The 21,964-nt window shown below is 42.7% G+C and overlaps 1 protein-coding gene across 1 annotated transcript in view; it reads right to left on the bottom strand.

Annotated features, from left to right (window-relative positions):
* The window catches only part of LOC106613518 (prolyl 3-hydroxylase 2), a 106,132-nt gene extending 86,999 nt beyond the window's left edge, over window positions 1-19,133 (bottom strand). The window contains exon 1 of the mRNA XM_014215861.2: window positions 18,463-19,133. Within this exon, the coding sequence (XP_014071336.1) occupies window positions 18,463-18,876 (414 nt within the window). The 5' untranslated portion in view covers window positions 18,877-19,133. The remainder of the gene's footprint in view (window positions 1-18,462) is intronic.
* Between the last annotated feature and the right edge of the window lie 2,831 nt (window positions 19,134-21,964).

Raw genomic sequence — 21,964 nt, 5'->3', positions numbered from 1 at the left:
CAGATCACTGTCATCTACTTCCGTAGTTCTAATTCACTACTCGTTACTAAATTCCGAAACTTTCTCCACATCCCATTCATCAACCGTGCTAATCTGCCTGGGGTGCTGCGGAAGCCAGCGGGAGATCTTCTTGCGAAATAACTCCCCACTCTTTCTGTGAGGATCATGACATACTTCCCCCGTGAATTTTGGGGGAAGCCCCAGGATGTACGGTGAAGGTTCTGTAAGGACATCTGTCCCGGCTCCACTGATAAAAGGATAACGTGGTGGACAATGCCAACATATACACTCTCCCTCAGCACTTTGCTTAGTCATAATAACCTAGTGGAAGTCAAGAGTTGTGACCCTGGCACATGTAGGACTTTAACTTTAATTTTCAGCAGGGTTGTCTGGGGAGGAAGGAGGACAGTGAGGCACTTTTTGTAAAAATGTGTGTCAAATAAACCCCTAACCACTGTAATCGAGTAGGCAGGGAGTCTGTTAGCCATCATGGCTGGTTAAAGCTGCGTTTAGCTGTAATTCACAGAGGTGGCACATCTGAACCAGATGTGGAGATGGTGCCTGCCTCGAAGGTCGGCTTTGGGTCGCAGCCAGGTCTACGCAGGGTCTTGAAAACGACCCCCCCTCCCCCAGATAAACACTGAAGAGGAGTGGAGAAGAGGTTATCACTTGGAAGCCCAGCATCATGTGGAATGTGAATCTGGGGTGACAGTGGTGTGTTATAAAAATCTCCATATTGAGAGGCTTAAGTGTTCTGTGTCCAAACCTCATGGTCCTGTTAGGATATTCACATTTTTCCAAGATTGATAAAGCTCAGCTTGTCAGAAATAAAGTATTTTTGGGCTATTTGCTTACACATGCGTCTCGCCCTCTGTCTCTCTATTTCACACACACACGCACACGGGCGCACACACACACAATCACGTGTTTGTTATACTGCTACCCTGGGACTCGGGGTCCACAGGGTTAATGACAGCAGAGAAACTCTTGGTAAACAATCAACACCTTAAATTGAATTTCACCAGGAAATAGGCTCATAGTCTCGGGATGAAAGAGTGAGAGGATTTCTAGAAAAAAACTGGGTTTTGGGGAAGTTAGCAACATTTTTCAACCCTATTCAGCACATTACGAGACAATAAAAGAGACATGTAAACATGTCACAAGCTTGCCATCTCAAAAGGCCGCACACAATTCTAACATGGCCACTACATTGGACCCAGTCATGCATCACAACGTAGATCGCTGTCAACGCTATTACGTTCGGCCTTACTGCACCCCAGTCTGATTAGACACGGCTTGCACAACACAGACCCAGATCAGTTCCTGCAGCCTGGATGTGTTGTTTGAACCCGTGTGTTGATTGAATCGCGGTGGGTAATCAGAGACGTATGGATCTGCCTTGACATCTGAGGACCAGACCGCTGCCTGCTATATTATCGCAGGCACATCCAAAATCCCCACAGATTCTCTGTTTCCACAGAGGACTTCAGTCAAGTTTAATTCAATTCACAAGGACAGAGTTCAATTCATTGCATGACTGGGCAGTACAAGCTAGCTAAACTAATCTCCTTAACTGGGTGGGCCAATCAAGCAACGGTCCAGGCTTTACTGAGAGAAGATAACATCTAGATGTTGGTTGAAATCCATCCTTATTTAGGAAAAGACCAGAGGACGATTTCAAAGTCCTTTTTTCGCCACCCACCCACTCAGTTGCTCCCACCCTAAACACACCAGGGGCCTCATTTATAAACGCTGCTTACACACAATGATATGCCCCAAAACATGCGTGCTCCAGTTTTCAAAGAAAAGTTGGAATTGATCATAATAGAACTTGACGTGAGAATGTGCTTATCCTCCGGCACACTTAAGACCATGCGTAACGCACAGTTTCTAGTAGTTGAAGTCTGAAGCGTTGCAAGAAGCCAAAAGTAGCTTAGTAGTAGCCTTGTGCAGGAATATATGACACTCTTATTCATAACAACAATAAAAAACAGGTAGCTAAATATAATAACAAGATGCAATCATTTGCTGTTAGTGAGAAGAGCAAAAAGCGAAAAATAAATTCAAATAGGCATTTATTTCGGATTATTTATTTCATTTCCATGATCCTTGGCAGAATAAATTCCTCAGCTTTTCTGACTGTGATGCGAAATAGCCTATAGGCCTACAACATGTTGTGATAAAGCTACCATGTCATTTAATTGGACCCAGTTCACTGTAGTAAATAGAAGTGAATAGATAAGATTTTTCAAGTATTTTTGCTCTATTTGATCTGGGCTGAAGTGCAGTTTAACGGTAGAACAGATGGTTCATATTTTCCATTGACTTTTGTAGTAGAGAATGACCGATACGGATTCTTTTTAGGGCCGATACCGATTTTTGGGGGTCAAGGAGGCCGACGGCCGATATTCGAATAGCATTACATTTGAAAATGTTGATGACAAAATTTCCCAGAAACAATAAAATTGACTTTGTTTTTACCAACCTAACTACATAACATAATGGTAATAATTGTATTTTAATGGTAAATCTCTTGATGAACTGGGTAAGTTAAGATGGCATAGGCCTACTCACAATACAGGTGAATGCATATTCAATGCGTGTCCAAGCATTGAGTTATTGAGCTCATTTTGACGGATCAGTGGAGTCTATGGGGCTACAGATGAAAAACAATATGTTTTCCTTCGATGTGGGACTTATATTAGCCTACTGATCAACAACATTTTCATAGAAGCATCACTGCAGAATTTGTCTTTTTTTTTACCTTTATTTAACTAGGCATGTCAGTTATGAACCAATTCTTATTTACGATGATGGCCTACCCCGGCCAAACCCGGACGACGCTGGGCCAATTGTGCAACGCCCTATGGGACTCCCAATCATGGCCGGATGTGATACAGCCTGGATTTGAACCAGGGACTGTAATGACGCCTCTTGCACTGAGATGTCACGCCTGTATGGAAGGACATCATATAGGCACTGCTGTTAGTTTGACAGTATACAATAACATCTATTTAATGCAAATGGTCCAACGTAACGTCCTTATTTGTAGATACATTTTTTTTCAGCTGTCAGGACGCATCTCTAAAAAACTCAGCTGCAAGGATGAAATTCGAAACAACTAAATTGCCTAGTTCAGCTATCTGTCAAGAAATGGACGGGTTGAAATTTGATCTCACTGCTACAATTGGATAGAGCGAGGCTGTAACTCCGCTCCCTTTCACATCTCTCACGATCACTCATATCACTTGCTGGCTGTTGTTTACTGCCACTATGTAACTGGTTCAATGGCGTTGACATTTGCTACTAAGCCATAAATGTGAATAATATTTAACAAGGAGAGCGAGGGAAGAAAAAAATATTTAACAACGACGCACGTTCTGTCTGAATGACTTAGTTTGAGAAGTGAGAACACGGGAACATCTTTCTTGGCCATAAACTAGCTAAACCTATTGCCAACCTTTATTTAGGCATTCTAAAACACTTCCTTCTTTCCCTATTACAAAAATCATCTAATCCGACTATGAACTGTCAATTTACGGATATGATTGCGGCTGGTCAGATCAGCACACCAGTAAATAGCTAACGTTACACCAAAGAGGTTTAGAAACTCTGTGGTTACACCGCAAGTCAGATGGCTCGTTGTCGAAAATGGTGCATGTTCAAAATGATAACCAGCTAACATTAGCTAGCTACGTTGGCTAATGACTCCTATTTGATATCTTAGCACCATGTTTACCGAGCTAGCTAGCTAGCATAGTAGCTAATATAGGTAGCTAACACCACAGATGAAAGGGTTAGTTATACGTAATCTTTGCTAACAGGTCACATAGCTATCTGCTTAGCTAGCTAGCTAGCTTGCGTGTCCGGGCACGTCGACACGTGCGACACGACATGTCGACAAGTCTTTTTATTAGTGAATTAAACCTAAACTAATATTTGCAACAGGAGTTAGATTTTGGTCACTGTGTCAATTCATCCGTTTCTCATTACTGCACCTTTCTGTTGGAGAATGAGCTAGATTGATGCTGATGATTTCTTTTCGCTGCTTGACATTCCTTGGCATTGTGCAGTGCTCGTGGCTGAAGCACTGAGTGGCGGCTGGCATAGCAGCAGTTTTGCTATGTTGAGGGACTATCGGCAATACTGTAATGACAAATTTATTGAGTAAACAATATTTGATTTTTCAATTTCAAAACACACTTAAGAGTATCATAGCCATTACAGAACAGATTACTCACCTTTTCTGGCCATGATCAGTTCATATTCCCGAAGTAGCCACACAACAAATTACCATGCACATCTCAAATTGTGCCTATTAGATATTATAATTTCAAGTTTTTGCATCCGAAAGGGAATGCGGTTTATAACATACAGCAAAATTCCCCAAGTGAACAGACAGTAGATCTTTTGCATTGAAGTATGTAGGCTACTGTAACTAGGCCTACTGTAGGCTAATTAAACAAAAAAATCAGAGTAGACAGTGGGGAGTGCAGTATATTTCGCTTAGTGAAAAAGTAAATGCAAAACATTATTGAATTCAAACTATCTTTTTACAGGTCCACAACAATGTGCAATTGTTTTTGTCTTTCAGACACGGTCAGATACAGCAAATGTCAATGCAAAAGAAGTTCGCCATACATTGCTATTTCCTTATACTGTCTTGGCCTAATTCCAATACTTCCAAAGTATACAGCAAATAAGGGTGTTATTGTCAGCAATGTTCCCTCTAAGATGCGCACGGTCGTGCGCCCCTCGGACTGCCACGCGGAAGAAATTTCAGCCTATGCAGAGAAGCACGAGATTGAACTTCACTCAACATTCTAGAGTTTTCCCCTTTAGTTAACATTATCAAGGTTTCGATCTACTCTGGGAATTGTGCTTGGCAATATTAGCCACTTTCAATGTAACATACCGAAACAAAACGAACTATGCAAGACTTAGCATGCAAAACTAACTGTGCAAGAGATTTTCTTGTAGGCAGAGCGCATTGGAGTTGGATTCTGTTGCATTGACAGGCAGGACTCAGGCCCGTACTCTACACAGACCAGTGTGCCATAACCGGTTAGAGCTGCAGTAGGCCTATATGCAAATAGCCATTGCCATATACGGATCTGTGCCGTTCACTTTGAACTGGACTGTGTTTACAGCATGAGCGGTCGTGAGTAGATGCGCTTGTTTTGAGATCAAAGCGAGAGCTACATGTAGCGACCTATGCACATTTGTTCATATTCTTTGCTAGTTAGTGAGTTATTATCCCAGATATAGTTCATTTCTAGTCAACAATGGGGGAGTGGTTGCTTTCTACAAGAGCACAAAATGTGTGCATTTCTAGTAGGGCTGAACCCATTTAGCCGACTGGACGATTCGCGCCTGTCTCAGTGGAATTATCCATTTCGGATGCCACGCGGATGGCACAGTGCATCACTGTAAGAGATGTGATACTGAAATTGTATATGGTTATATTATGCAAAAATAATGGTGCAACACTAATAAATCTGATATTATTTTATAACAAATGTGCTTTCTGCCGCGTTGGATACGTTCGCTGTCCGCGGTTCTGAAACATAATCTTCAGTGCGCCGTAGAATTGGCACCTTGCCCTATGTTGCTATGTGCATAATAGCAAAGTCAACCAGCATATTGGGATTGAGAAGAATGCGGCAGAGGGAGCAGCAGCAGAGATGAGGAAACAGCCCTTGCCTTACCCTAATTGTCTAAGAAAATTGAGGAGAAAGGAAACCCCAACTTAATTAGGTCTATAATCAATACCCTAACTGTTAAATGTGCATGGCTTTATAAATCATCCATACATATCTACAGAAATAAGACCGATCCTGCATCTGTTTCCTGTTTGAGTGTTTGTTTAATAGCCTACTGATTCCGCGAGCACAAAGCCTCATGCAACGGCAAAATGTTGGATAAAGCAATTTCACAGATTCGGCTGTTTGAAGCTTTGCTATGCTGTAATAAAGGCTTTATTTTTTGCCCAGTTAGAACAGACTGGCATTACTTATAATTAATTTTAGGTTTGTTTACACTGCTCCAAACAGGCAAAAATAACATTGTAATCTAACATCACCTGTTTGTCACACATAATATGCATGCAGTTCTCACTCCTGTACCCTCCTTTTCCTTGATTTCCTTCTTATTGTTATTATTACAATTGTTATTATGATCATCCTTATAATAATAAGTAATGTCGTTATCCTTATAATAAGTAATGTCGTTATCATTATAATAAGTAATGTCGTTATCATTAGTAGGCTTAGTATAGTAGTCTTGTATAACCACCATCGAGCTGTAGGCCTAAGAAAGCATCCTGTTTAGTCATGACAACTACATGGTAGCAACACAGCATGGCAGCAGCACAACATGGTAGCAGCCACAAAACATGGTACAAACATTATTGGTCGCAGACAGCACAAAGGGCAAGAAGGTAGAGACCACAATACATCACGCGAAGCAGCCACAACTGAGTGTTTTTTGCAGCTCGTTCCAGTCGCTAGCTGCAGCGAACTGAAAAGAGGCGCAACCCAGGGATGTGTTTGCTTTAAGGACCTTTAACAGAATGTGACTGGTAGAACGGGTGTTGTATGTGGAGGATGAGGGCTGCTGTAAGTATCTCAGATAAGGGAGAGTGAGGCCTAAGAGGGTTTTATAAATAAGCATCAACCAGTGGGTCTTGCGATAGGTATACAGAGATGACCAGTTTACAGAGTGTAGAGTGCAGTGATGTGTCCAATAAGAAGCATTGGTGGCAAATCTGATGGGCGAATGGTAAAGAACATCTAGCCGCTCGAGAGCACCCTTACGTACCTGCCAATCTATAAATTATGTCTCCGTAATCTAGCATGGGTAGGATGGTCATCTGAATCAGGGTTAGTTTGGCAGCTGGGGTGAAAGAGGAGCAATTTCGATAGAGGAAACCAAGTCTAGATTTAACCTTAGCCTGCAGCTTTGAAATGTGCTGACAGAAGGATAGTGTACCGTCCAGCCATACATTTTTTTAATTGCACCTTTATTTAGGCAAGTCAGTTAAGAACAAATTCTTATTTACAATGACGGCCTACCGGGGAAAGGTGGGTTAACTGCCTTGTTCAGGGGCAGAACAACAGATGTTTACATTGTCAGCTCGGGGTTTCAATCCAGCAACCTTTCGGTTACTGGCCCAATGCTTTAACCACTAGGTTTCCTGCTGCCCCAAAATGATGATGTGATGTATGATGTGACTACTTCAAACTCTAAACCCTCAGAGGTAGTAATCACAGTGGTGGGGAGAGGGGCATTCTTCTTACCAAACCGCATGCCCTTTGTTTTGGAGGTGTTCAGTACAAGGTTAAAGGCAGAGAAAGCTTATTGGACTAAGAAAGCTTTGTTGTAGAGCGTTTAACACAAAATCCGGGGAGGGGCCAGCTGAGTATAAGACTGTATCATCCGCATATAAATGGATGAGAGCTTCCTACTGCATGCCACTGTGTTTAGTCTGCTGTAATAAAGGCTTTATATATTTTTATATCTTTTTTTATTTTGTTAAAACAGACTCTCTGGTACACTTATTAATTTAGTGTTGCTTACACTGTTCAAAACGGTCAGAAATATTGTAATCACATTTTTTAAATCTCCAGTAGTTTCCATAACTACATCAAATGTCTTCCACAGATCTGACTTCCCCTTTCCCTCCTGAACAACCAGTAAACATCTGCCTGTTTCGAGTTACTTTTTCACGTTCTCCGCATCCATTTTGCTGTCACGTGTTTCTGTTTTCGGAATTTGTTATAACCAATTTATTGATGTCATTATGATAGGCTACAGATTAGGCCCTATTGGTCAAATGCATGCGATGCTTACATGTTTCACGTAAAGAGAGAAAGGGTTGAGGAAATAGGGAATGTTTTTCCTTAACATATAAGGGATTTCGGTAACTGAACTTTTCAGTCAGAAACAAGTAAGACACTAAAATGGCTGAAATGATGTCACAGCTTCAGCACGGACAGCGCAATAAACACTTGTTGTGCTGTGGTGCCTTTTAGCTGCAGTAGGGAGGAGAATGAGACAACTTGCGCCAGTCACACAAGCACTCGCTGTTGTTTTTTTTAAAAACAGTATGACCATTTGGCTCTTTCTTGAGTGATTTGTGTGTCTTCATTATTTAATCAAACAGTGTGCTTAAAGCATCAGACAAGCTCAGTGCATATAAATTATTATTATTATTTTTTTTGTCTATATATGGAAAAACAAGTTTCAACATTTCGACCAATCGATTGATCGAAAGTACAGGACGATTCTCGTTCTACACATTTTTTGGGGGGCGGGGGACAGCCCTAATTTCTAGCCATCTTTGAAAAGCGAGTCAGTTAAAGAGCATTTTTTTTATGTCTTAAAGGGGCAGTGTTATATTTTGATATATTCTTGCATCAAACAACACAACATGTTCAGTCACCTCCTTGTCTGCGGGACAAGTGGATAAACAGGTTAATGTCAAGCCCTGCATGTTTTTTTCCCCCCAAAAGTCTCATGGAATGTAGGTCTACATTGAACACCACACATTTTCTGCTACAGTAGGCTGAATGATAGAACAGCTATTTTCATGTTAAAAGGTTATGGGATGCATTTTTCTCCATTGTTTTTGATGGTAGGACACTCTGGTAGACCTACATTATGATCAAGTAGCCACAGTAGCCTACATGGCCACTGTTAAAACTGTAACTTAAAGCGGATTCAGCCTCAGTGTTCTGTGCCGGAAGTTGCACTTCATTTTCACAACGTTCAAGTTCGCGCTCAGCGGACCAAAAATTTGCTCAGTGCCGAAAAAAACCGTGTGAACATTGATTGTCACCATAAAAGGTGAATGATGGGAGTTTTTTTTTAGGTGGAGTTATAACGCTTGTTCACGTGCGCACAGTTCCAGGACAAGTCAGATATGTAATGGGAAACATGCGTATGGTGTGCGGTAAGTTTATAAATCTCAATAGTTTTGTGTGTGCGCAGTCTTTTCAGGAGTGGCACACGCATATATTTAGTGTTACATTTATGCAACAGTTATAAATAAAGGCCCAGCTCTTCAGAACTTCCAGGGAAGCAATATGAGAGCCTAGATGAATGTATAGCACATGGTCAGGCAGAATGAGTTACGGTATAGGCCGACATACAGTGGCAAGAAAAAGTATGTGAACCTTTTGGAATTACCTGGATTTCTGCATAAATTGGTCATAGAATTTGATCTGATCTTCATCTAAGTCACAACACCAGACAAACACAGTCTGCTTAAACTAATAACACACAAACAATTATACGTTTTCATGTCTTTATTGAACACACCGTGTAAACATTCACAGCGTAGGGTGGAAAAAGTACCTGAGGAAAATGTCCCTTTCCATGTGGAAACTTCTCAAACAAGGACTTTGTCCATGCTAAAACTGACTCTTTCTTAAGACAGAGAACCATTCAAGAAAATAAGAACACATCATCAGCCAGTGGCTGACTGCGGACAATATCACCTCAGTCAAAAAACCAAACCTGTGGTGACCAATTCTGTCCTGCCCTTAGTGTACATTACCCCCTTCCCATTTCTCCCCAATGTGAAAGACCAGATGGTGCGACACACCCAGGAAGACCCAGGAATAAGTCCACCACAGTTTGTCTTTCCCCTCATCATCATCCCCCTCCTCCCCAACCCCAACACAGATATCTCCCTCTAGACCCATAGCATAGCTCTGTGGGATTTGCAGCAAATTGTCAGTTCATAGACAAATGTCCCTTTGGTCTCTATGGATGTTCTCTCTGGCCTCACACACCTGACAGCAGTTCATCCTCAAAGCTGTCAAAGTTTCACTTTCCTGTTTTTTTTGTGTGGACATGCACATAGACCCACATAGATAAACATACACAGACAACATGCTTGCATGTGCACACCACACACCCACACTATCATGGTTTTTCCTCTGGTCATTCAAAAGAGCCAGGCATTCTGCTATACTGACAGGGGACAAAAGCAGATCATTCAAAACTGAGAAGGTGGAGGGTCCCACAAGTTTGCTGATCCAAAACTTCAGCAGCACATAGTCATTAATCAAGCCTAACAGATTCTGGGCCTGGCAAGACACTACCCCTTTTTCCACAGGCAGGATCCTTCCCAAGGAGACACCCAAGGGTTCATCCCCTCACAGGCCACACGATAATTCACACCCCATACTCACACAGTACACAGTACACAGTACACAGTCAATGCCAACCCCTGAGCCCTGCGCTCAAACTGATTCAGAAACAGGAGCACGGGCAATTTCTCTCTGTCGATTGATTACGGCTTTACACTGTGTCAACACTTGACAATGTCACTTCCTGGCCAGGTCTTTCTCTTTCTTCGCTCTCCAGAGTCCTCATCTCCCCTTGCAAACACTGCAGTCTTCTAGGAAGCCGTTCTCAGCATCCTCCCTCCTTTCCCCTAGCCTTCTGATCGTTAACAAGGTAGACAGCATTAATGTAATGCAGCAATACAGTACAGTCCATTAGAGAAAGTTCACCCACATTCCTGCTGTGCTGTTATCCGCTCAGAGGTAGTCATGCAGAAGGTCTTTGGCAGAGCCGAGTGCCACTCTGTCTAGGCCCAGCCACGCTCACCGTGGGCAGAGTGCAGGAAGTTAGTTATAGCATGCTTCAGAGTCAACCAGGGGAGGATTCAGGATTGACACATGAGCAGAAACGAAGGTGCACCGTAAGGAGAGTTTTATCGACTCTGCGAAAGGTTTCACGAAAGCAACACGGCAGAGTACGTTGAGAAACTTTTCTAAAACATGTCATTCGTGTACAAATGAAGAATGGTCGCAAAGAGATGAGAAACAACACTAAAAGACCAGCTCTCTCCGAGGTGAAACCCTTTCCAGAAAGACTTGGGAAGAAAGCCCTGTCTTTAGCCTTGCATAGAGTGACAAAATTCCAGCAACTTTCCATAAATTCCCATGTCTCCAACTTGGATTACTTAAAACCTGGGAATTTTAGGAAAGTTATCAGAATTGTGCAAGGCTTGCATCACTGTTCCACATGACATCTATCTCTCCAGGTCCTTAATCAGTAGGCTAGAGCTGGCCCTCAAAACACAGGAAGATGGAGAAGGTTTTGTTCTGGGCCTCTCACCATATTCCCTGTCTCTATCCTAAGCCTCTATCCTTTATCCTAGGTCCTATCCTTCATCAGTGAGTAATATCCCTTATTGAAAGGTTCCAGAGGAAAAAAATCGAGGACATATTTGCTCTCTATCCTGGAGTCACCCTGACTCTGGATCTCTGTTTGGTGTAAATAATATTCATCCCCTCGACCCCTTCCTCCTTCTCAGCTCTTCAATCCTCCACTATCAGTAACAGACGACAATAACAGGATCTACGCCCCCCCCCATGCCAGACACATACTGTGCTGGAGTATTATGAGTAATAGAAACGTCACGGAGAGCGAGAACCTTTTTCCACTCTAAAAAAAAACCCAGCTTCAAACTCCAGCATTCCTAGAAACAGACATCTCCTCCTTCTCCTGCCCTTGTTGGCTGGTTAGCTAACTGTATCAGCGTGATGACAGCGCTTTGGATGAGACAGATGATCAATACACGGTTGCGTAGTGTAAAAGGAGAGCTTGTAATCAGTTAGGGTCACGAACCTCCCCTATCCCTCCATACCTAAACTCCCTTACACAGATCCACTCTGATCAAGGCAGGGATTTTCAGTTAAACAGAAGCCCCGTCCAAATCATAATCTCAGAGGAGATCTACGCTGGAGACAGTTGGAGCTGAACAAACAACAAGTAGCCTGCTGAGTGGATATCAAATCATCAAGTTATTCACAGTGGAAAACACAAGACCTAGAGTCCTCATGATGTGGCAGGGTTTCCCAAACTCAGTTCTCAGGACCCCAGGGGGTGCACGTTTTGGTTTTGGCCCTAGCACTACACAGCTGATTCAAATAATCAACAAATCGTCAAGCTTTGATCATTTGAATCAGCTGTGTGGTGTTAGGGCAAAAACCAAAACGTGCACCCCCTGGGGTCCCCAGGACCGAGTTTGGGGAACGCTGATGTAGAGTCTTGAGATAGACTTGTAATATACGAGGCATTCCGGACAGAGAGAGCAGGGAACAAGAACAGCAGGATTCATAAAATCACGCTGGGAGAAGGGGGAAAGTTTCCAAAACAAAGCAACAATGGGAAATCAGTTCGTCCACAATGAGATACAGAGCGACGTGCAGTCCAATGTGTCATATGGTGGACAGACGGAATTTGTGAAGGCGGATTATCCTCATATGTCAAGTAATAAATTAATTCATTATAAATCAAAACGCTGTGCCATCTGGCCCTAGTCAAAGCCATATATAACTTCTTGCCCCAGTCGTATCCCCAAAAAATACAGCTGTTCAAGTGATCAAATTGAATTGTTCCTTTGTCTCTTCAAATATGTTTCAGTTAATTGGCAATACATGGTAAATACTTTTAGCAGTAACTAATCTAGCCACAAACAAACTTCACAACAAGGGAAATAAGTATTTAAAGAGAGGCAACCCTGTTATTATTTAATTACATTTCACTTCCATCACAAACGGCTCCGACAGGGCCCCACTGGCCTCACTGTGGTTAGGATCTCTGGTTCACAGCAGTTCAAACTCCCCTCAGAATGGTCGACCAGTGGCCCTCCCCCAGATGGGTTGGCGATTACAGGGATTGTTCTGCCATCGAAATCCTTGGACGGGCCGCCTAAGCATTTTTTTTAAACAGTGCGCCAGTCAAATGTTCGGGATTGAAACGCTTTCTTTGTAAACTTAAACTACTAACTCTGCTCCTGTTCTCCAGGACCTCGGGGTTCTGCCCAACACTCAGACGTGGATCCACCTGATGTCCTCCATTCCCAACCACCCTCCAACTTTTCATTACATCCTCTACAGCTACTGTTGTTGTCATTATCTGCTAAGAAGGTTTTCTTGCTCCATCATACTGGGCTCATAATATGTGAGATACACAGATGAACTAAAAACACAAGCACTGCAAACACTCAGAACAAAGAGAGCAGCAGTGCCTGGACTTTGCAGTCTCCCTCTTCACGTCCCCCTTCTGAGACTGGCTGCCTGTTGAAAACAAGTGACAGGCAGAACCTTCCACCCGCACAGCAACCACCTCCTCTATATTCCACACACCAGAATTCAGTATTTTAGTCTATGATCGCCATGTGAAAAACTGTGAAAATAAATGAACGGCACAATTGTACCAAAAACGATCAAAGTTTATGTATTAAAATCTTAAATATTGCCAGGTTGGTTTTCACAGCTGTTTCACAAGGTGTTCATTATTGTAAGGTATCCTTTGATGGTATTTATAAATTCCACATTATTCAATTCAATTCAATTCAAGGGGCTTTACTGGCATTATTCATTGTTGTATCCTAGGACCTACAATAGATACATATATATTCAACCACCAGGGTGTACTAATGAGCTATGCGAGAGAGATATATATATATTTTTTTATCATAACAGGACTACTGAAATGATATTATTTCAGCGTAGATAAGGGAAGGGCAGGTTAAAGTAAAAACATGATAGCCAGACAAGGCAGTGTAGGAATCAAATGGATTTGCATATGAATGGAGTGTAAATTAGCATGTCTTCCTGATCTGTAAGGTAAGTAACTTTAATGTGTCGAGCAGATCACACGTTTTCTTTAACATTTCCCGAAACGTAGCAACGTTTAAGACATGGATTTCATGTTGTCATGTTAACAAGGTACCCACAAGTAGTTCAAATGAATGTTTTCATTTTATTAGCTAAACAAAGCTTGTTTAAACACCGAAATTGCCCTGGAAACCAGCCTTGTTTGCATAGCGATGATGAAAAGAACGTCATTTAGGCTATAATGATCTCCAAAATGTGAATCACTAGGTCATCACACTGTTGATATGGCAACGGACACTAATAGTTTATCCAATCCCATGGTGACGTAGAGGGGGGGCACTATTTGGCATGACAGGACCTCTGAAATGTTCTCTTAAATTCAGCCGTGCCGACCCATTGCCATGCCCACCACCTTTTTGATCCAGAAAAAAAACTAGAATAGCATCGAGCCCTGGGGCCAGTGAGACCAGGTCCTGGGAGTCCAGGGGCTGCTGAGGGCCTTTGATCCTGCTGTGGCTTTAGGCTGTGGAGCCAGCTCTGGCCAACCACCAGGTACTACTGCAGTCTACCTGGGTCAGGCCCACGGGCCATACAAGAGTCTCCCTTTACCTCATGCACAAGCGTAGCGTCTCTCCTTTTAGCAAAGCAAACAGGCCACAAAAGGAGAAAAAAAAATTGCCCAGCTAAATGACGGGCGAATTGGGGACACACGTACCAGCCTTAATAGGGCAGAACAGTTGGTGTCTGTGTTGGTGTCTATGGGCCCCTCTGCCAAGCCGAAAGGGGTCATTATGCCAGAGGCTGGGTCCAGAGGTAGAATGTTAAATAGTGGAGGAATGTTGTTTATTTTCACAATCACCAGTACGCGCCCCCACCTCGATGCACACCGACACACATTCACAGAGCCTGCTCTTACTAATATAGTCGTATTAAGCCAACCAATAGGAATGCCTCAGATCTCCCCCTCTACCTGTTGTGAGGTCAACACAGGACCTCTAGGCCTTGATGTGCTGCCATGTTAGTCAGTTCATAAAGACATCAACATGCTGGGAGACATGCAGAGACACGGAGGAGGAAATCTATTAAACAGCCACGGCGGTATTAGTTAACGCCTTTTTCTTTTGCTTATTATTCTGTTTGAAAATATCACAATATAATGCCACCATACTCTGTTGTGCAGATGGTGGTAAAATAATTTCCACTTTGCAGCACAGATGAGTAATATTTATAGGGCTGGGCCAAGGTCTTGCCTGTGTCTGTCCCAAATGTCTAGACTTGTACATTGTTATTTTATGGGCTGCAGCACCCCCAGTCTATAAAGCATTGGGCCAATCCAAAAAGAGGGAACCAGAACCACCTTTGCCTGTAGACAGTGACTTCCCCACCACTTCTAAGACGGGGGACCTGTGTCAGCGAGTTGGCATTGGATCCCTCATGACTCACACAGCGGCAGACGAATACATCTGTAGGCAGTTGGGGAAGTGTAGCCAGGTGTCCACTAGGCTCTTTGATGAGCCGCAATGCCCATCCTGAGTTCAAAGTTCAGGGACATCAGGGGCTTCTGATAGCATCTCAATTACACATTTAGTTCGTGTAAAGGATTAATGGGACTTGGATGTCTCAATGCGTGCATTAATTAGGAAGAAACTACAGAATTGTCCCTCTAAAGCCAAACACATGCAATTGTGAATTACATGCCCTAAATTAACCCCTATTATTATAGACCTTAAAGCTTCAACATGCAGAAATCACTTTGCCATTAGCTGGTTGCAAAAATTCAAATATTTCGCCTAATTTCAGTTTATGTGACAAAACAAGCAATGCATAGTGTAGAGAATCATTATACCACCTAAACCGCTGTGAAATATATATATAAATGTATTCTTTTTTACCTCCCCTTTTTCTCCACAATTTCATGATATCCAATTGCGATCTCATCGCTGCAACTCCCCAACGGGCTCGGCGAAGGTTGAGTCATGCGTCCCCCGAAACATGACCCATCTAACCGCGCTTCTTAACATGCACCTGCTTAACCCAGAAGCCAGCTGCACCAATGTGTCGGTGGAAACACCATTCAACTGACAACTGAAGTCAACCTGCAGGCACCCTGCCTGCCACAAGGAGTCACTAGAGCACAATGAGCCAAGTAGAGAGCCCCCCGGGCCAAACTCTCCCCTAACCCAGACAACGCTGGGCCAATTGTGCACCGCCCTATGGGACTCCAGGTCATGACACAGACTGGGATCGAACCTGGGTATGCACTGACACCTCAAGCACTGCAATGCAGTGCCGTAGACCACTGCGCCACTAGGGAGGCCGTGAAATATATTTTCAATAACCAAAAATATTGAATTTCCAGCTGTTTTAAGCTGGGGTAAAATACGCAAAAATTAAAAGAAATAATGGGAAACATAGAAACAGCGCATATAGAAAAGATATACTGCTTCTTAGACTTGCTTTCAATGGGAATGATAGATCTATAACTCAGAATTCTATGTTAATTTGGTCGGGTCGCCCCGATTACTGCCAATAGGGTATGTGAACGATTAACTGGGCACTTGAGTCTATAAAAAAGAAAAGGATATTTCTTCTACAATTCAAATAGACATTCTCATTGTTCCCACACCCATCTGCCAGCAGCACAGTAAAATCTAAGAGCTCCGAGGAAAGAGTTGATCTCAGTGTGAATGTCGGCTATAGGGCCTAAGCTATTCGAGACAATTTGGGGCAGTGATGATGATTCTGTTTACTTGTGGGTATTTCTGCATTATTTCACAATCAACTGACCACAAGATGCTGTATTTGATGTTGTTGGTGCCTAATTACGGGGGAGATCACAATCATTCACCAGCTCTGTGATGTTGTTTGGCGTATGCACGTGTTTTTAGACAGTCCAATGTCATACAAAGTGCTGCAGATCTGGGTTTGAGAAGCACCCTGCAATCAGGTACCATTAGATTCTGTGGAATGGGCTGGAAATCAACTAGTAACTGGCAACCGAAGCAAAAACAGACTTCAGCAGTTGCTGCCAGCAGTTGGCATGGCACAGCAAACCATCAGGCTGTAAAAACGCATACAATTCTCTAAAACGGAAAACAAGTGCACAGATGTGTGTACCTGTTTCGCTTCAATGGCAGAGTCATGTCTGGAAAACTTTATGAATGAGTGCAGGCAGAGACTGGTAGAGGGGCTAATACTAAATAGTGCAATTCCATAGCCTGCGATGTGTGTAGAGTGTTCAGTGACATGCGGCCTGCCTACCCCGTGATAATTATTGAAAAATAACTCATGAAATATACATCAATACATTTTTTTTAAAATCAATAATACTTTTGTACACTACATAGCATCGAGGCAAAGTTGCTTCCTCTTTCAGTCAAGTTCGCGTGGGTCAAACAAAAACACTAATGATTGGTTGGCAATGCAGGTGATGGCTACAAGTTGCAGATGGTGAGGAGCAACTGTAGGAAATTGCAGTCGACTGCAGTTTAAACTTCATGACCTTTGATCACATGGTTGTTGTAAAGTTCATGTGACATGTAGGCCCTAGTCGAACATTTGAATCCCTATAATGCAACTCATTTCGAAAGGCGGTGACTTGACAAAGTGATCCACTAAAACGCCCAATATGTCCCATTCATTTTCATTGCGCTCAAATAATAAATGCGAAAGGCAGTGTTCTCACCTACCAACGGACGTCACACGTAATCTGCCTTTTGGCTGTACACCCGTTTTACTGCGAACTAAAAGTAAACCTATCAGGGTGGCTAACATATTGCATCTGAAACCGTTTTAAACGTGTGATTTTCTAGCGTAACGGGGTGATAAGTGATGAAAGACCAAGACCTGAGTTTAAGGACCTACTTCAAAGGAAGGGCCAGAAAATAGCATGATCATTTCAATCTCAGTGGTGTCGTCGGAAGGACTGACCTCCATGGTAGTTTCAAGACAACTGGGAACTTGGAAAATTACGAGGTCAAATCATGACGTCGGTGATCTTCAAGTCAGAAAGTCGGAGTTCTAGAAAGGTGCCAGAGTTTCCGATTTGCAATTCCGGGTTAGATGACCTTTCAAAACTAATTTTCTCAGTCATAGCTCGTTTATTTTATTTTTGTTGAGTTACCAGTTGTCTTGGACGCACTGAAGTCAGAGATTCCCGAGTTCCCAGTTGTTTTGAGCGCGGCATCAGACTTCACCGCATGTCACTGGTATTGATGTACCGAGTGTGTTCACGTCGTGTTAGCGTTAAATCATAAAGATAGAACGTTTTGTGACCACACTTCACGTGAGTGATGGAAATCCCCCCCCCTCAGCATCGAACCTGCGCACACAACTCGGGAGATTGCTTCCTTTTCACACAGCTCTATATTGCAATAGACACACAACATATCGCAGAACTAAAACGCACAGAAATAGAACGACAAAAGCTGCTTATCACTCTGCCTACAATAGCCCTTTGTGTTAGGGCTATAAATAGGCTAATAACAGGGCTGGGAAAGAAAACACGCCTGGAAAAACGGAAACAAAGTTTCACTCGAGTCCCCCAAAAATTATTTTTGCAAAACTGATACAGTAGGTAGGCTATATCAGAGACGTTTTATATTTTCTTGCGTCGCCCCAGAAACAGCAACACCGACGGCTTCACGTTGCTCAGCAGCAGCAACAGCTGTGAAAATCCAGCTGCGCACGACTTTATTGCAGTAGCCTTTGTAGGCAGGTCACCGAATGATACGCGGTAGCCTAATACAGGTGGGTGACTCATATCCAGAACTTTCCTATCAAACGTTGATTGTCAGACATACAAAAAAAAGCATCTTACCTTCTGATACGCCAACTGAAGATAGTTGTACGGGATTCGTCTCTGGAAATCCTGGTTGACATCCTCGCTGACTTTGTGCATGGACTGGGTGCCAACCTTCTCTTCAACGCACTCGTTTTGACAATTTGATCTTCGGAGAACCACGTCAAAGAACTGCAGGTCCATGGTAACAGAATCAAACGGGTGCTGGTCCTGGCACCTCAGTCGACATCGGACTTTAGTCTGGCGGACCACTGCGTAGCTGCTGAGCGCTCCCTCCATGTACCGCACAACATCTTTATAGTCGCTTCTGTAAAAGGCGTCGACGGCATTGTTGTATAAAAGGTCGTAGGGCTCCAACGAACCATGTGAAGAAGACAAGAGCGCTTGAAGGACAATGGACAAGAAACTACTCATGGAAAAGTGCACATCCATCTTTGTCGTTATCTTTGGTGGGACACTACTAACGCGCACTAGCTTGCAGTTTGTGCAAAATCCTCAGTCATATAATACAATTACCATGGGCGGCTTGCGGAGTCCAGATGGAATGTGACAGTCACGTAAGAGTTGAAAATGAAGGTTTGAGTCCCATTAAACGCGTCCTTTGGTAGATGTTACGGGCGGCGGTGGGGCGGAAATTGGACTACTTCAGTCAGGGACACATTTTCTGTAATGACCCCCCTCACACACACACACACACACACACACACACACTAACTCCTCCCCCTCTGCTATGAAGTTAATGGTCATAACATCTCACTGAGTTCTTATCATATTTGCCGTGTCATTAGACACAATTGTAAAGTTGCTACGTTTATGAATTGCGCTATGGTACTGCACGAATAACAGTTTTATCATAGCAACAATCAGCCTAAATCTTTAGGCTAGGCTACTTCACAAGAAAAAGTATAAATCCTATCTGGATGAACTGTTTGAGGTGTAGTCTATACTAGTAAACACACAGGGTACAGTGTAACTAACTACTGTTCAGTTTTAGAGGTGTTATAGTACTGTTGTAACTGTTAGCTTATTAGGCTACACTGCAGGCCTACCCTCTAGATATTACCATACCCACATTTTTCTTATTACCCACATTTTTCTTATTTTAGATTTTTTTTTAACATAAACCATTTTCTGTGAGAGATCGAAGGATCCCTAGAGTACCTCATATCACCTTTCGTAACCCTCACAAAATGCCCAATCACTGGATATTGTCTCCCCCTGCAGGCCCCAAATAGTCATTCTAGTACTTTCTGCAGAGCCTCATTACTTGCTCTTTATGATAAATACTTAAATTATATTATTTTCCCCTTTCAACACTTTCTTACCAGACAGCATATTATGTGAATCAAATCAAACATGTTTGGTATGGGAAAAAATAACTTTTCATACCACAAGATGAGCCATTGTGATACACTACATGACCAAAAGTATGTGGACACCTGCTTGTCCAATATCTCATTCCAAAATCATGGGCATTAATATGGAGTTGGTCCCCCTTTGCTGTAATAGCAGCTTCCAGTCTTCTGGGAAGGATTTCCACTTGGAACATTGCTGCTGGGACTTGCTTCCATTCAGCCTCAAGAGTGTTAGTGAAGTCGGGCACTGATCTTGGGCGATTAGGCCTGGCTCGCAGTCGACGTTCCAATTCATCTCAAAGGTGTCCGATAGGTGTAAAGTCAGGGCTCTGTGCAGGCCAGTCAAGTTCTTCCACACTGATCTCAACAAACCATTTCTGTATGAACCTCACTTTGTGCAATCGGGTATTGTCATGCTGGAACAGGAAAGAGCCTTCCCCAAACTGTTGCCACAAAGTTGGAAGCACAGAATAGTCTAGAATGTAATTGTATGCTGTAGTGTTAAGATTTCCCTTCACTGGAACTAAGGGGCCTAGCCCGAACCATGAAAAACATCCACAGACCATTATTCCTCCTCCACCAAACTTTCCAGTTGGCACTATGCATTGTGGCAGGTAGCGTTCTCCTGGCATCGGCCAAACCCAGATTTGACTGTTTCAATTTAAGGGGCTTTATTGGCATGAGATACATATGTTTACATTGCCAAAGCAAGTGAAATCGATAATAAACAAAATAAAATAAACAATAAAAATGTACAGTAAACATTATACTCACAGAAGTTGCAAAAGAATAAAGACATTTCAAATGTCATAGTATGTCTATATACAGTGTTGTAACGATGTGCAAATCGTTTTAGTACAAAAGGGAAAATAAACATAAATATGGGGTTTGTTCTTCACTGGTTGCCCTTGTGGCAACAGGTCACAAATATTGCTGCTGTGATGGCACACTGTGGTATTTCACCCAGTAGATATGGGAGTTTATCAAAATTGGGTTTGTTTTTGAATTCTTTGTGGATCTGTGTAATCTGATGGAAATATGTGTCTCTAATATGGTCATACATTTGGCAGGAGGTTAGGAAGTGCAGCTCAGTTTCCACCTCATTTTGTGGGCAGTGTGCACATAGCCTGTCTTCTCTTGAGAGCTAGGTTTTGCTATGGCGACCTTTCTCAATAGCAAGGCTATGCTCACTAAGTCTGTACATAGTCAAAGCTTTTCTTAAGTTTGGTCAGTCACAGTGGTCAGATATTCTGCCACTGTGTACTCTCTGTTTAGGGCCAAATAGCATTCTAGTTTTGTCAGTTTTTTTGTTAATTCTTTCCAATGTGTCAAGTAATTATCTTTTTGTTTTTGCATGATTTGGTTGGGTCTAATTGTGTTGCTGTCCTGGGGCTCTGTGGGGTCTGTTTGTGAACAGAGCCCCAGGATCAGCTTGCTTAGGGGACTATTCTCCAGGTTAATCTCTCTGTAGGTGATGGCTTTGTTATGGAAGGTTTGGGAATCACTTCCTTTTAGGTGGTTGTAGAATTTAATGTCTCTTTTCTGAATTTTGATAATTAGCGGGTGTCGGCCTAATTCTGCTCTGCATGCATTATTTGGTGTTCTACATTGTACACAGAGGATATTTTTGCACAATTCTGCATGCAGAGTCTCAATTTGGTGTTTGTCCCATTTTGTGAATTCTTGGTTGGTGAGCTGACCTCAGACCTCACAACCACAAAGGGCATTGGGTTCTATAACTGATTCAAGTATTTTTAGCCAGATCCTAATTGGTATGTTGAATTTGATGTTCCTTTTGATGGCATAGAAGGCCCATTTTGCCTTGTCTCTCAGCTCGTTCACAGCTTTGTGGAAGTTACCTGTGGCGCCTAATGTTTAGGCCAAGGTATGTATAATTTTTTGTGTGCTCTATGGCAACGGTGCCTACATGGAATTTTATTTGTGGTCCTGGCACCAGATCATCAGCAAACAGAAGACATTTGATTTCAGATTCTAGTAGGGTGAGGCCGGGTGCTGCAGACTGTTCTAGTGCCCTCGCCAATTCGTTGATATATATGTTGAAGAGGGTGGGGCTTAAGCTGCATCCCTGTCTCACCCCAAAGCCATGTGGAAAGAAATGTTTGTTTTTTGCCAATTTTAACCGCACACTTGCTGTTTGTGTACAT

Source organism: Salmo salar, chromosome ssa10 (assembly GCF_905237065.1).
Source record: "Salmo salar chromosome ssa10, Ssal_v3.1, whole genome shotgun sequence".
Classification (NCBI taxonomy): domain Eukaryota; kingdom Metazoa; phylum Chordata; class Actinopteri; order Salmoniformes; family Salmonidae; genus Salmo; species Salmo salar.
Note: the sequence above shows the minus strand (reverse complement) of the source record. Positions and strands in the feature narration are given on the sequence as shown.